A 13373-nucleotide genomic window follows, 5' to 3' on the forward strand; every position below is an offset into this window, starting at 1 on the left:
GGACACCCCATCAATGCCCAGGGGCTCTCGAGATGTGGCACTCGAAGGCTGTGGAAAGGATGAAGCCCAGACAGGTGAGCGGACACTTGGCCATCCACAGCCTGAAGCTGACTCTTCACCAGGCTTAGCTCATAGGACTTTGAGCTGCTCCTCACCTAGGTCTGCGGGCTTTATCCTTACCTCCCTGGGGCCAGGACTTTGGAGCTCAGCCACCTTGAGAGGCTTCACACCCTCTGCTCTGTGGTCACTCCATGCAAAGAAGGGATGCCTGGTCTAGGAGGAGGAGGGCGGTGGCAGGCAGCTTCTCCCCGCACGCTGCTAATTCTGCCTGCTGTACACTAGATTACTTGCCCCAGCTGGAGGCAGCAGCAGATTTAACACAAATGTTAAAAGTACAGTGGCGTCAGATACCTTGGTTTTGAGTTCCAGCCCTGCCACTAAGTAGCTGGATAATCTTGGGCCGTCTCTTTATATCTCTGAGCCTCAGTTTCCTTATCTATAAAATGGGATAATAACATCTGTGTTTCGCTGGGTGGCTGTGAGGATCATGCTTATGTGCTGAGCCCAGTGCCTGGCATGTGGTGAGGGTTCAGTACATGGGAGACCTTGTTGCTGTCGCTGTCATAAAATAAAGGGAGGAAGGAAGTCAACCCCTAGCCACCTGCTCAGGCTGGCCGCAGACCTCCCAAGTGTATCAGAGTCCTGAGACAGCTGAACTGACTAGTAGTTAAGGTACTAGAAATACCTTTCTCCTTTGGGTTTCAGAATGGTGCTCAAGAAAAACCAGAGTGGGTGGAAACTTCTCAGTGACCATGGGAATTATTCCAAAGGGGGGCTGTCAGGGCTAAGAGTGTGACTCTAGAAAAGAAGGAAAAGGGGCCCCAGAGCCACCAAATCCCTGAGTTTATAATTAACAGCCGTGCAGTCTCTTTGCTGGCTCTAGAGCCCTCCTGGCTCACTGGGGAAGGGCACTAGTAGTCATACAAAAATAACCCCCCAGTGGGTTTTTGAAGTGTTGAGCCTCTTTGTTTTACTGAATTTTAATGAAGTGCTTTCCAGGCAGGATAAGAACAGCACTCAGCTCTCCCCATGGCCACAGAGTGGGGCTTAGTCAGCGGCTGCTAGCCTGCATGGGCCGGATCCAAAGTGGCATCTAGGAGAGGCGGGCAGGGAGACGTCCCTGTCCTCAGATGAGAGGTCTTGGGGGAGAAAGCGAGAAAAACAAAAACAAAAGATGTCTCTGTTTAGAAAGAAGGTTGGGCTCTGCTCCAGATAATGGCACAGTTTGGAAACAGGCAGCCATGAGGCTTGGGGGAGCAATGGAAACAAGCAGCTATGTCTCTGAAAGGTCAGAGGGAGTCCCAGGCTCCCTGAGAGAGTGCTTCTGTGGAATGCTCGGGGCTGCCAAGCTGGCCCCTGCTAATGAGAACCAGCAGCGAGGCTTTGGGAACCTGGCGTGGAAGGGAAGGGCACGTCTTGGGAGCCCCAGGCATGGGCTGTGAGAAGAAAGGAGAAAGGGGGTGCTGTCAGAAAAGCCCCAAACCCCTCTGTGAGGAACGGGTCACCTTATCACACCCACCTCTTGCTGTCTCCTCAGCTAAGCCGCCTGCCAGCATGAAGGAGACAATGCAACCTGGCTGACGTAACCAAACGTGCGGAGCGAGAGCGGGTACCAGGCTCTCCCCGGGCCCCAGCAGGTAGCAGCTTACAACCTCCCGGACCCCTGCCTCCAGGTGCTTACAAGTAGACGGATGCTCCAGGGAAATGCCGTGGCCTTCTGTGAACCGAACAACGTCCAGGAGGAGCGCCGTTCCTCTCCCCCTGAGTCTAGCTTTCCCTCACGCTCTTCAACAGCGGGGGGCGTCCCTCTCAGACTGTTTAAAAGCTGCCCTCCTTCACTCTTGAAGAATCTTTCCAAGAGGCTGCTGGAAAGAAATGGAAAAAGAGATGACCACAGAATAAAGTAATTTATTACAACCAATGCTCCAATGTGGTCTACTGAAAATAAGTACTTTTATTACAAAATACTCCATTAAAAAATTCGAAGCTGTTGGCAAGCTTCTTTAGGTTTAGGCTTATGGCATTTTTTTCAAGTCCAAAGCAGAAATTACTCTGTGCGGGGAGAGCAGGCTGTTGACCCCCCAGGGCTCAGGGGTGCGCGGGCTGTCCCATGGGCTCCTCCTGCAGCAGGTCCCACTCGGTGAGGAGCTCGGAGGACACCTCAGTGTACAGACGGTCCCAGTCCCAGCTGACGTCATCCTGCCGGGAGAGGTATCACTGGGTCAGAGGAAGGAAGGCCTTTTCCCTCCGTCAGAGCCAACCTCCCCCGCACCCGGCCCCCCACCGCCCCACCGGCCCTAGGAAGGCAGAGCTCATGCTGGGGAGCCAGCTGGCCACAGGAATGACGCAGCCCGGAGGAGGAGCTCCCGTGGCTACTTACCTCTCGGACCTCATGCTCTGGTGCAAGGACTTTGGTGAGTAACTTCAGGTCGATCTCTCCATCCTGTGAATGCAAACCAACCAACCAGCTTGTGCACCCCTGGGGGGCCTCCAGACAACAATCTCTTGCAAAGTGGGTCAGGGTGGGTGTGGTGGGACTTCCCAACCCAGACCTGCAGAAATGCCTTAAAAAGAGTAAAAATGTGAGTGGACCGCACAGCCATTGAGAGAGGAGGGAACACGACAACATCCTACAGGTTGGACATTCTTTGCAAGAAGGTCAGCACCAAGAGGGCAGGGCATGACAGCGACAGAGCTATAGGGCCACAGTGTCTACCCATGCCAGGAGGCAGCCATGGAAGCATGTGGGAGCCTGGCCCCCGGAGACACTGGGGTAGGCTGGGTCTAGAGGACAACGGAATACCTGAGGATGATGGCTCCAGCAAAGGGACTGTTGCCAGGTGGCCTCAGAGACCCATGGAAGAGAGGCTGCCCAGAGCCTGCCCTCTCTGGGCAGAAGCTGTTCCACTTACCAAGGTCTGGAAGGCTGCGTACTTCATGAGGTCATTGTCCAGGTCACGGAAGGTCATCACCCGGTTTACCTGGATGCTGTAGGAAAGAGAGGAGGTGAGGGGGAGCCCCAGGCAGGACCAGTTCCAGGACAGCTGCAGGGCCACCATCCTCAGAGCCTCCTAGGTAGCTGGGAAGGACCAAAATGGGAAGAACATGCCTAGTAACATGGGAACTCCGGCACGGAACCCATCACCAGAAATAGCCGCTCTCCACTCAGGGGGCAGCACCACTGTACATGGGATTTGGAATGTATTAATTCCCATGTTCTCTGCCTCCTGCTAACTTCATACTTAATGTACCTGGGAGGGGCGGCCACCTGCAAAGCAAAGTCTTCTTCCTGTACTTCTTCCAGATCCGGAATAACAGGAATGTCTGCAAGGAGAGGAGGCGGAAAAACAGTGAGCAGCACACACAGGGAGGAATCTTGCCCACAACTTCGTGTATTACTTACCGCCTGCAGTGAGCCTGCTGTGGGGATGTGGGCCGGGGGGACGATGCGCACTCAGACACGGCCTCTGGCCTCCAGGGGTTCCCAGTCTCGGACTGGGTGGTGCTGAAGCACGAAGTCAAAGGCAGACTTCAAAATTTCTGAATCCCAGGCCCTACCCCAGGCACCTGTTGGATGAGAACCTCCTGGGTGGGGCTCAGGATTCTGTACTTTTTCCCAAGATTTCTCTGGTGATCCTGATGCACGCTCCAGGTCAGGAGCCCTTGGAGTGGCTCTCCCCAGGAGAAATGTAAAGAAATGAGGAGAGAGTCCCAGACTGTGCTTGGGGAACTTTGTGTTGGAGGAGCGGGTGAATGAGCCTGGTCTGGCCAGAGACACAGGAATGCACAGCATAGCGTCGTGAGGTGGGCATCACGATGAGCGACTGCCTCACGACCAAGGTCCACATGTGCATTAGCTCATCAGAACCCCTGCAAGTGTCACAGCTGTCATGACCCTGAGCCTGACTCTGAGGGACACTTTACACCTGCTGATAGGACCAGGCTCCCCAGCAGTGTCCCTGGGCTGTCTCCACTTGCCAGGTCTGGTATAATAAACCACACCAATTCTAAAGATGACACTTCTCTTCTGGTGTCACAGAGATTTCCCTTCTCCAAACCCTCCATATGAGACAGACATCCAGGCACAGGAGGACACACAAGGCCACTTCTCTCATCGGTTGAACAAAGTCATGCAAATGGAGAAACCGAGAGAGAGCAACATAACGGTGGTGACTTGCTGGGAAGAGCCCATCTTGTCATGGGGACAACCTAACCCCCTAAAGAAGCATTTCCTTTTCCAAATGAGCATCACTGGCTAGAGGAGGGGTTTTGTTTGTTTTAACCAGTCGGAGCCAGAAAAAAGGCCAAGTGGAGAGATACAATCCTAGAACTCCCAATTCAACTGCAAACAATAAAGGGGGGAAACATCCCAGAGAGGACAGAATGGTGAAGAAACCCTTCATTTTTGCTTCCATGGATTGAATTCAATTTTATTTTTTAAAAGAGACACAGCATCGTTCCAAGAACAGCTGGGAAGATGCTTGCCTCTTTCAGGCTATTCATTATTTAGGCTTTGCCATGGCTCTAGTCCACCTAAGCCCGAGTATAGAAATGTCAACGCCAAGCCTGGTGCCTTTATCACTGCTTCTGACTACAGAGTTACAGATGCTGAACCTGGAAAGAGAGGAAGTGTGCGAGGGAGAGACAGAGACACAGAAAATAAGACTGAGAGAGAAAGAGGGTGATTAAAAGGATAAAAAGGGGTTTAGAAAAGAAATGGCTGTAGGGGAAATAAAGAACACTCGCATGCCACCCTGAAAATAATGAAGCACATTCAGCCAGTCCTCTGTCCAGACAGCAGCTGTGCAGAGCTCAGAGTCTCGCTCTCCATCCTACTGGGGAATTAGAGATGGAGTTCTCTAAGATTCTATCTCTCATGCTAATAGGAATTTAGCTTTCTTGTTCACTCTGGCTCTGCGTGATTAATACCATCCATGGTGAGAGCTGCTGACAGTACCGTCCCTGAGCCCAGGCCAAGCGGGGCTCCCAGGCTGCAGAGACGGTGCAGAGCCTGCGCAGAGCCTGCGGCCGGGCAGGGAGGAAGCTGGCTGTGCCATGTGCCATCAGCACTGTGACAGTTTTGGAGGGGGCCAGTTATCAGCACTGTGACAGTTTTGGAGGGGGCCGGTTATTGGCTCCTGGCTCTCCTCGGGTGTGGAGTCCAGCCTGAGATGAATATTCAGAAGGTGGTAAGAGGAGACCCCATGCTGGGTTTAGGGCTCAGGACGGGGTCTTCCAAAGTCCCCTTTCCCTCCACAGCGCTAGCATTTGGGTCCTGTCAACTCTGCCCAGCTTCCCCCGGTTCTGAGGAACTGCACTTCTGCCCACTGTCCACTCGGACTCCCCGTAGGCTTCCCTCTTCAGCCCCACCCCCCTCCTCCAAATGCGCACAAAGGAGTGTGGGGCTGGCCCATCTGTGACAGATCAGAGGTCAGCCCGGGCCTTGGCAAAGGGGCCTCTCAGAGTGGCACTGGTGAGGCTGGCCACACAGTGGGATTTCTCTCTAATTGGAAGCCTGGTGCCCAACAGAACCCGGTGAACCGCCTGAGTGGGACAGAGCCAGAGATGACAGCCAGGCCAAGGCGAGCTGGAACATTCCGGTGCAGTGACAGCTTGCGCCATCGCAGCAGAGTGGGGCCGTCCAACTCCCGGCCCCTGCGGAACAGGTGGCCGAGGAGCAGGTTTTGGGCAAACTTCAAAGAACTTCACAATTTTACAGTTCCTGATTTCCTACCACAGACAAGGGCTTATGTATACGTAATTTGTTCTTGGAAATTTTTGTCCTGTCTCTCTCTCCTTCCCACCTTCCCCTGCCCCCCCACACACACTATGAACAAACATAGAAATTTCTGTCCTGCCTCTCTCTCCTTCCCACCTTCCCCCTGCCACACACACACACACACACACACACACACACACACACAATGAACAAACCTAGAAAAAGAAAACAGACCTGAGAAATCTGCTTCTTCATAAGACTACCTACATGGACTTCTCAGTTACGGCTCCTTGGACTGCAAGTCTGGACCAGGGGACCCAGTCTGATTCAGGATGTCAAACTGAACTCTCAGAATGTTACTAATGCAACACTGTTTGTCAACTATGCTCCCATTAAAAAAATAATAATAAAATAAAATAAAATAGAAAGCACGTGATTTTAACGGACAGTAAGAAGAATACAGAGGTCTGCTCTAGCGCTGTTGAAAAGTTACCACTATTTTAAAAAATTTAATAGTTCCATGAACTTTATTCTCATTTTGTTCCGTGCTACTAAGAGGAAGAAGAACGGGAACATAAACAGTGAGTGGGTTAATTAAATGGGTAGGACGCCCATGCCATGGTTAAGGGCACAGGCTTGGGAGGCAGGGTGGCTGGCTTTCAATCCAGGCTTCCCCATGTACCAGTTGTGTAACTTTAGCCTCTCTGTGCCTCAGCTGCTTCATCTGTAAAACGGGGATCATAATTACACCCACCTCATATGGTCATTATAAGTATTAAGTGCAGTCATCTTTATAAAATACTCATCACTGTGCTCAGTACATAATTAACAGATAGTATTGAGCGTGGAGAGAAACCAAATGGCTCTACCTCCATTTCTTCATTTACTCTCGCCCATTTTGCAGGCAAGAACAGTGAGGCTCAGCAAGAGGAAGCAGCTTCATGAGCTGAGCTCATCAATAACGGACAGTACCAGGCTTCCAGCTCTGTCCAACGGTAACCCGTGAGCTCATCCTCACCCACCTGTGCTTTGCAGCGGGATGAGCCTGGACAGCTGTTACTCTGCCTGAGACTCATCATTCTCGGTTCTGGCTACTTCTCTTGATTCCAATCACCACAAATCAGCTAAGTTTCTCCCTCAGCCTACATCCACACTCACTACTTCCCTACAGCAAGGCCACATGGAACAGAAGGAAAGAGCGCACGAGCGCCGGAGCCCTGGGGCCTCATCCCTGCCGCGCCCGGCTCACCAAACCGGTCCCTTGGAGGTGACTGAGCACCTTGAACGGTCTCAGGAAAGGGGAGCAGGGCAGGAGGGTTCTGATGCCTGAATTAGAGATGATGCAACTCAAAGCTGAAGGAAAGACAGGATTAAATCAGGCAGGGATGGTCTTTGATTTCTGGAGTGCCCCCCCCCCCGCCCCCGCCCATATCACTCCACTTGCGAGAAGTAACTCGCAAAACTGAAGAAACTGGAGGAAGGCAAGTAGGGTCGGCACCCGGGCCCAGGGGAGAGTGGCATGGGGTGAGGCAGGAGAGAGGGCGCCTGGTGGCAGGTGAGGAAGGTCCTGCATCACCCAGCCAGGAAACATGGATTGGGTGCCTGCTCTACACAAGACCCATTCTGGGGCAAATCCAGGGAAAACCAACATTGATGAAGCATGACAACGTTGCAAAGGGAGGAACTATACAGAAAGAAATAGTAATAATAAAAGCAGAATCAGGAAAATGTACATCCCTTCCTTTGTGAATCACCTCGGAATCCAACAGGTAGAAATCCGAGCTTTCTACTTTGGCTTTCTATTATACTTTATTTAGGGCTCACCACCTTGTAGTGGGTAGAGCAAGTGAAACTGGCCCTATGTCTGCCCCCTAGATGGTAAGCTAGCTGAGGGTGAAGGGCACAGCCTGGTCACTGCATTCCCAAGGCCCGGCAAACCAAAGGACAACTGAACAGAACTGAATCGACAGATTCCCCTCAGATCTGAAAATTGCATGCGGGGAAGAGCCAGTTATGGTTCTAATTATGGTCTAAGTGCTACCAAGCCCTAAAGCTGCCTGAGTAGGATTCATTTTATAAACAATCAAGCACAGTCCTTGGATACTTCCTGGATTTGGTAACATCAGAGCAAAGGTTTTGCCTCACTTGACAGCTGCAAGGCCTAGCTGGGAAGGGCCTGGACATATACGAGAAACAATGGATGAGTGGGCACAAAGTTACAGGGGAGGAGTCATTCAGATTTGGTCCGTATGGACCACTGGGCTTCCATCCTGAGGCTGGGTCACAATGTTCTTCACCAACCTCCCTGTGTTTCTTTCTTCTTGGGATTTCTGGAGTGCTGCCCCAAATTACTCCACTTTCCAGAAGCCCCTAGTAAAGGTTTGTTAATACACAACAATAGTAAAAACTCACTTCAAAGAGAGAGATTGCCAAGTGGGAAACTCATTATGATACCAGAACGCTAGTCTGCCAACAGATCTGCCCAACAAATCAACTACCAGATGAAACCACAGAATAAGGGGTGATTATATAAATAATAGAAACACGTGGGAACACCAGCAGAATTGATTACAACTGGTTTCAAAGATGTGAGAAGCTGCCATTTGCCCTGAAATACATTCGTTATGGATAATATCATCATACACGCACACTAAATAGCTAACTACCCAGTAAAGTCCCAGAGGGCTCCTCTTCAGCCCCTGTGGCCTGAGAGTAAGAAGCCAGCTTGCCTCTTCCAATAAAGCAGGCTCCAGATCTCTGTGTTTCCATTTTGAGATAGTCCGAGTTCAAACCCAGATGTTGTTGGCCTATTTTGGTACAACTGAAAGAGAAAGTGATCGTTTAAGACGGACTCAGCATGCAGAATACACCCTGAGCATGACTCAGGCTTTACCTGGAGCATAAATCTAAGTTCTGCAGGAAGGAGAGAACAAAGGAGGCCCCCTAATCTGGACCCTGGGTCCCACAGGGAGCCTTGCCTCTCTGTGTCCCTTGAGGTTCTACGCTTTGCTGATTTTCTTGGTTGGGGATTTCTGAATGGGATTTCCTGGTTGTATCCACAGGGGTTTCCGGAGAGCTACAGAAAGTCTCTTCTATACTCTAGCACTTTCTCACCTTGACACCTTAGTAAATGTTACAAGCAGTTGGCCAACCTTCCAGGCTCGTCCGGATGCCTTCTGATGACATCCGTCCTTCTCACTTCGTCCGCTAACTGAGCTCCCCATGGCAAAGGCCCTGCTTGGTTACATGCACTCTCTCCCCAGAGCTGCTTTCCCACGCAGTGCCCTTTCCCAGTGCAGAGCACCCATGGGCTCTTAACGGCCCACATCCACCCTCTTGTAAGCACTCGGTGCACTTGGGGCGGGGAGCCATAGCCAAGTTCAATAACCAATCCACATGAAAGGAATCTGGACATACTGTTTAAGGACACCCCAATAAGAGTGGTCCACACAACCCCTAATCTGTGCCCAAAGGCAAAAGACCTCCACAGAGCTCGAAAGCAAAACAATGTCCACATTCTTGGGAGATGGCAACTTTAAACCAGAGATCATTATGATTTTTCTCGGCAGCTGCAAAACTTTGTTTTACTGAATGCTGTTACCTTCTGCATCACGTATGGGGAATTTTAAACAGGCAAATGGAAGAAGGTCTGATTGAAGATGAAGTTAAGTGAAAGAAATTGGTCTCATTTAGCACATGACAGGATTCATCTGTGTTCCCAAGTCCACTGAGGTGGCATCATGGGCGTTCCATATTCATGAGCTGCTGCGACACTGTGTCCCCTCATTTACAAAGAGCCGTGTTCAGCAAATTCTGTCCCTGTGGACACTCCGTGCATTTCATGGTCTTGTCAGAGAGACATCAAACGCTCCAGTAACCAAATACCAGAAAATGGCTTTAATTAGTGGATCTCAATCGTATAAATAATTTTTTTCTAAGTGAAAAAATGGAGAATTTTGAAAAGGGAGAAGAAAAGGGGAAAGCAGTAGGCAACAGGACTTCAAACACCCGAAGGAACAAGAGAAAGAGACGGTCTCCGAGGAGCTCCTGAGCGCGCCTGGGCCCCGCAACCGTCGGTCCCCCGCACTCCCCAAGCCAGGGTTTGAGGGGCAAAAACACGTCTGCAGGTCCCTGGCAGGTCCGCTCTGTGAAGACTTTTCCCTTGTGACTTCACCTGATCGAAGCCAGCTACTGGCAGGACGCACCACACCGCACTGCAAACGCCGAGAAACAGACACGGCGGAGCCAATGTCTACTCTGGGGCTGTGCATGAGCAGGTCCCCAAGGAAGCGTGTGACAGAGCTGAGAGAAAAGATGCCCCGTCCTGAGGTGCCAGCTTGGTGGTGGTCAGGGTTGGGGGGGGGCAGTGTTCATCTGTGTCCCGTAGGTTGAAATGCCTCCATGTTCCTGCCAAACTGCATCTCTCTAAATGCTGCCGGGGAAGGAGATCACAGACCTTAGAAGATCAGAATAGCTGATCGTTCCTCACGGCCCCCCAAGCCGGGGTGACTCTCCTGGCTGACGACGGTTTGACGAGGAAGGTTTGGACTGACGTTAGTTTCTGGGATCAGCCAGGCCTCCACACACTGTGGTGCTGCCCGGACCACGGGCAGAGAAGGGGCTTTGCTAACAGTGGCAATCCAGTTCTTGGTATATTATGGTGTGTGACAGCCTGACCTCATCCTATGACCCCCAGAGGGATGTTAGCACATATCTGAAGGAGCCATGAACGCGACACCCCAGAATGAGATCTTCCGCATCTCCCCCCCACCCCACCAAGTGCCCTGAGTGCTTACAAGAATCATTAGCAGCAATGCAAACAGTCCTCAACCAGGATTGAGCCTTTGGAGCAATTCAAAGGTGGTGCTCACGAGAGACCAGCACGGCCCAACAAGGGTTCTCTATAGAGAATGGCCCAGGAGCCCGACACTGGGAGGACCCCACTGCCACTTGCCGAGGTGACCTCTAGGGAACATCACACCACGTGTCACTGGCAGTTGAAGGAAATGAAAAACAATGAATAGGAATGCTCTCTACCACTCTAATAGCTCTTGGAGCTTGCTGGGGTTCCAGCTTTGATCTGCACAGATGTGTTAAGGACGAGGAGGGGGAAAGGACAGTGACGAGGAAAAAGTGGCTGGAAGGAATGGAGACTGAGCAACTTTCCACTCTCTTCAATAAGGCCCAAGATGAGCGAGACAGCATTAACGTGACACGGTACGCCTTCTCCGAGCCACCCGTGGAAGCGCGGGTGTTAGAAACCAGGCATATCTGATTCTATTTCATCTTTTAGGTGTTATGCTGAAAAAAACAAGACAAACTACACTGCCTTTATTCTAAATCCTTAGGTTTTGTATTTTTCCTTATATATATTTATTAAAAAAATGCTACTTTGATCGGTGCCACCCGTGACACTCCCATATACGGAACACTTCTGAGCGGTTCCCTCCGCGCGAGGCCACTGCCGGTGACAGCCAGCTGGTTTTGATCACAGCCATTCCGAATCGGATTTTCATAAGATAGATGAGGAGTCTTAGTGCTGCTCTCTCTCTTATCAGATGAGAAACAGAGGGGGAGGGGGAGAACGGGTCCTGAGGGAACAGCGCAACAATCAAGGGCTGTGTGGTTCTTTCTCTGTCCCTCTGCTGCTGCAATTTTCAAAAGCGTTTGCCTCGGGCACTTTTAAATGATGGTGTCTCAATTCTGTAATCATCTTTCAAGAGCTTTCTCTTAAAGGGTCTTTTAGGTAAACCTAGTCCGTCAACCACACTTATGGACTCAGGAATCACATTCCCAGTATGTGTCCTCCCGTGTGTGTATATACAGACAAGTACACACACACACACACACGCGCGCGCGCGCGTGTGCGCGTGCGCACTCTACATCTGTGAACTTTCAGAAAGCTGGTAGAACCTAAAGCTAGAGAGGAAGATCTATCATGTGGACACATCAAGTTCTTCTCTTGCTAGGGTAAGAGAGTCCTCTGTTACCTTGCCCCTAGATTTCCACCATCCCTAATCCTTCTTTAGAAATGAATCTCCATGTGTGATGTGTTTCAGAAGGAAAAGACTTCTCCAACTGATGGCTAAGAGGTGTGCTGAGTCCAACTTCCCAGCACAGACTATCCTTTCCCATCTCACCTAAGTGACACCTGGCTGTCAGACTTCAAACGGAGTAATGCACCCTGGCCATCCATTTGGGAGAACAGTCTCCCGCTATCCCAGGGCACAACCTGCTGTGTTTCTGGTTGCAAAGACTATTTGGAACAACTCCACAACTCTGTCTTCTTACACACAGAGAACATGGTGCTTATGCCTACAGTCCCCCTCTTTTGAAATAGGCATCCTAGAAAACTGAGCCTCTATTTCTTTCTAGTCAAATAAAACTCCAAGTCATCTACCAGCTCTCCCAGGGAAGTGGTTCTCACCAAGGCAGGCCTGTCTGTTACATGCAGGGCCCCTGATTCCTTACTCGTCCACCCCCTTCACAACTGTGGGAAGTACCCGCACCTCTCCCTGAGTGCTGGAACGCTCCTTGGATGGTCTCAACGAAACTAAATGGGATTAGTTCTGCCCTATCCTGAGCCCGTCTTCTGTATTCACCCAGGACGGAACGCAGGGAGTTACAGAATAAATACCCTGATCTCTACAACGATTTCAGGGAGATTTAGCTCTCTTTTACTTTTGTCAGTGCTTAATGTTGGATGATTTATTATTAATCACATTCCTCCAAGCTGACGAGAGCATGACAGAATGCTGACGGAGCTATGTGTGTGTGTTCCTAGAGGAAGGGGACTACAACCTGCTTCATTTAAAGCACGTGTGCATGCATGGCACCAGGCTTTCGTTTGCATTCCTCATTCTGCCTCTTCAGATGGGGACGGGCAAGTAAGCTATGCACACAAACAAAGGAAATGGAACCCAGAAAGGTCACTGTCAACCATGTTTCAGGGAAAGACATTCGTGATGATACGTTTGGAAAGTCTAGCATGACTAGAGATTTCAAGGCACCACTGGGTCCCGGCTCTGCCAAGAGCAAGATATGTGGCGGAGATGCTGGGCTATGCCTTGTAGCTGGACGGGGGGTAAGGTAGAACATGACTGAGTTGACAAAGCAGAACTAAAATCTGCTCAAAGCTCAACTCAGTTCTCAAAAACTCCCCTGACATTCTGCCTTTTGGGGAGGCCAGGAGAATGCAGCCAAGCCAGTCTCTCCCATATTTGCTGAGTCAAGTAATTCTAAATTTCTCTCCTTCCCATCAACTCTTACACATCTACTCTCTCATGGTGTATATTTTGCCTATGGTAGGGTCACAGGACCTTGAATCACCTCCTGAAAAAAAAAATAAGTAAAAAACAACTACTCTGGCTGTATTGAAGACATTTCTGGCAAGTTCCAGGTCACCCCCCTGGAATCTCCCTAACCCTGGAGACTAGCACTGGCCACACCCACACTGGAGAATAGACAAGTCAGCCCTGCGGCCTCAACAGTCCGTATCTATTAATGCTCCTTTTTCTCTGGCTGCCAGGATCCTATGTGGCTTTAACTGTCGATCAAGGAAGAACTGAATTGCCAGATTCCTGGTCCACAGAGT

At 50.6% G+C, this 13373-nt stretch overlaps 2 protein-coding genes across 3 annotated transcripts in view; both read right to left on the minus strand.

Annotated features, from left to right (window-relative positions):
• The window catches only part of GPATCH2L (G-patch domain containing 2 like), a 122701-nt gene extending 120843 nt beyond the window's left edge, over nucleotides 1-1858 (minus strand). The window contains exon 1 of the mRNA XM_027568997.2: nucleotides 1742-1858. The gene's annotated coding sequence lies outside the window, so the exon portion shown is untranslated. The remainder of the gene's footprint in view (nucleotides 1-1741) is intronic.
• A 93-nt stretch (nucleotides 1859-1951) lies between these two features.
• The window catches only part of IFT43 (intraflagellar transport 43), a 79665-nt gene continuing 68243 nt past the window's right edge, over nucleotides 1952-13373 (minus strand). For both annotated transcript variants that reach the window (XM_027572412.1, XM_027572411.1), the window contains 4 exons: nucleotides 3312-3384; nucleotides 2973-3048; nucleotides 2441-2503; nucleotides 1952-2259 (listed from right to left, as the gene is read on the minus strand). In XM_027572412.1, the coding sequence (XP_027428213.1) occupies nucleotides 2149-2259; nucleotides 2441-2503; nucleotides 2973-3048; nucleotides 3312-3384 (323 nt within the window). In that variant the 3' untranslated portion in view covers nucleotides 1952-2148. The remainder of the gene's footprint in view (nucleotides 2260-2440; nucleotides 2504-2972; nucleotides 3049-3311; nucleotides 3385-13373) is intronic.

The sequence above is a fragment of the Zalophus californianus genome, chromosome 6 (assembly GCF_009762305.2).
Source record: "Zalophus californianus isolate mZalCal1 chromosome 6, mZalCal1.pri.v2, whole genome shotgun sequence".
In the NCBI taxonomy this organism is placed as follows: Eukaryota; Metazoa; Chordata; class Mammalia; order Carnivora; family Otariidae; genus Zalophus; species Zalophus californianus.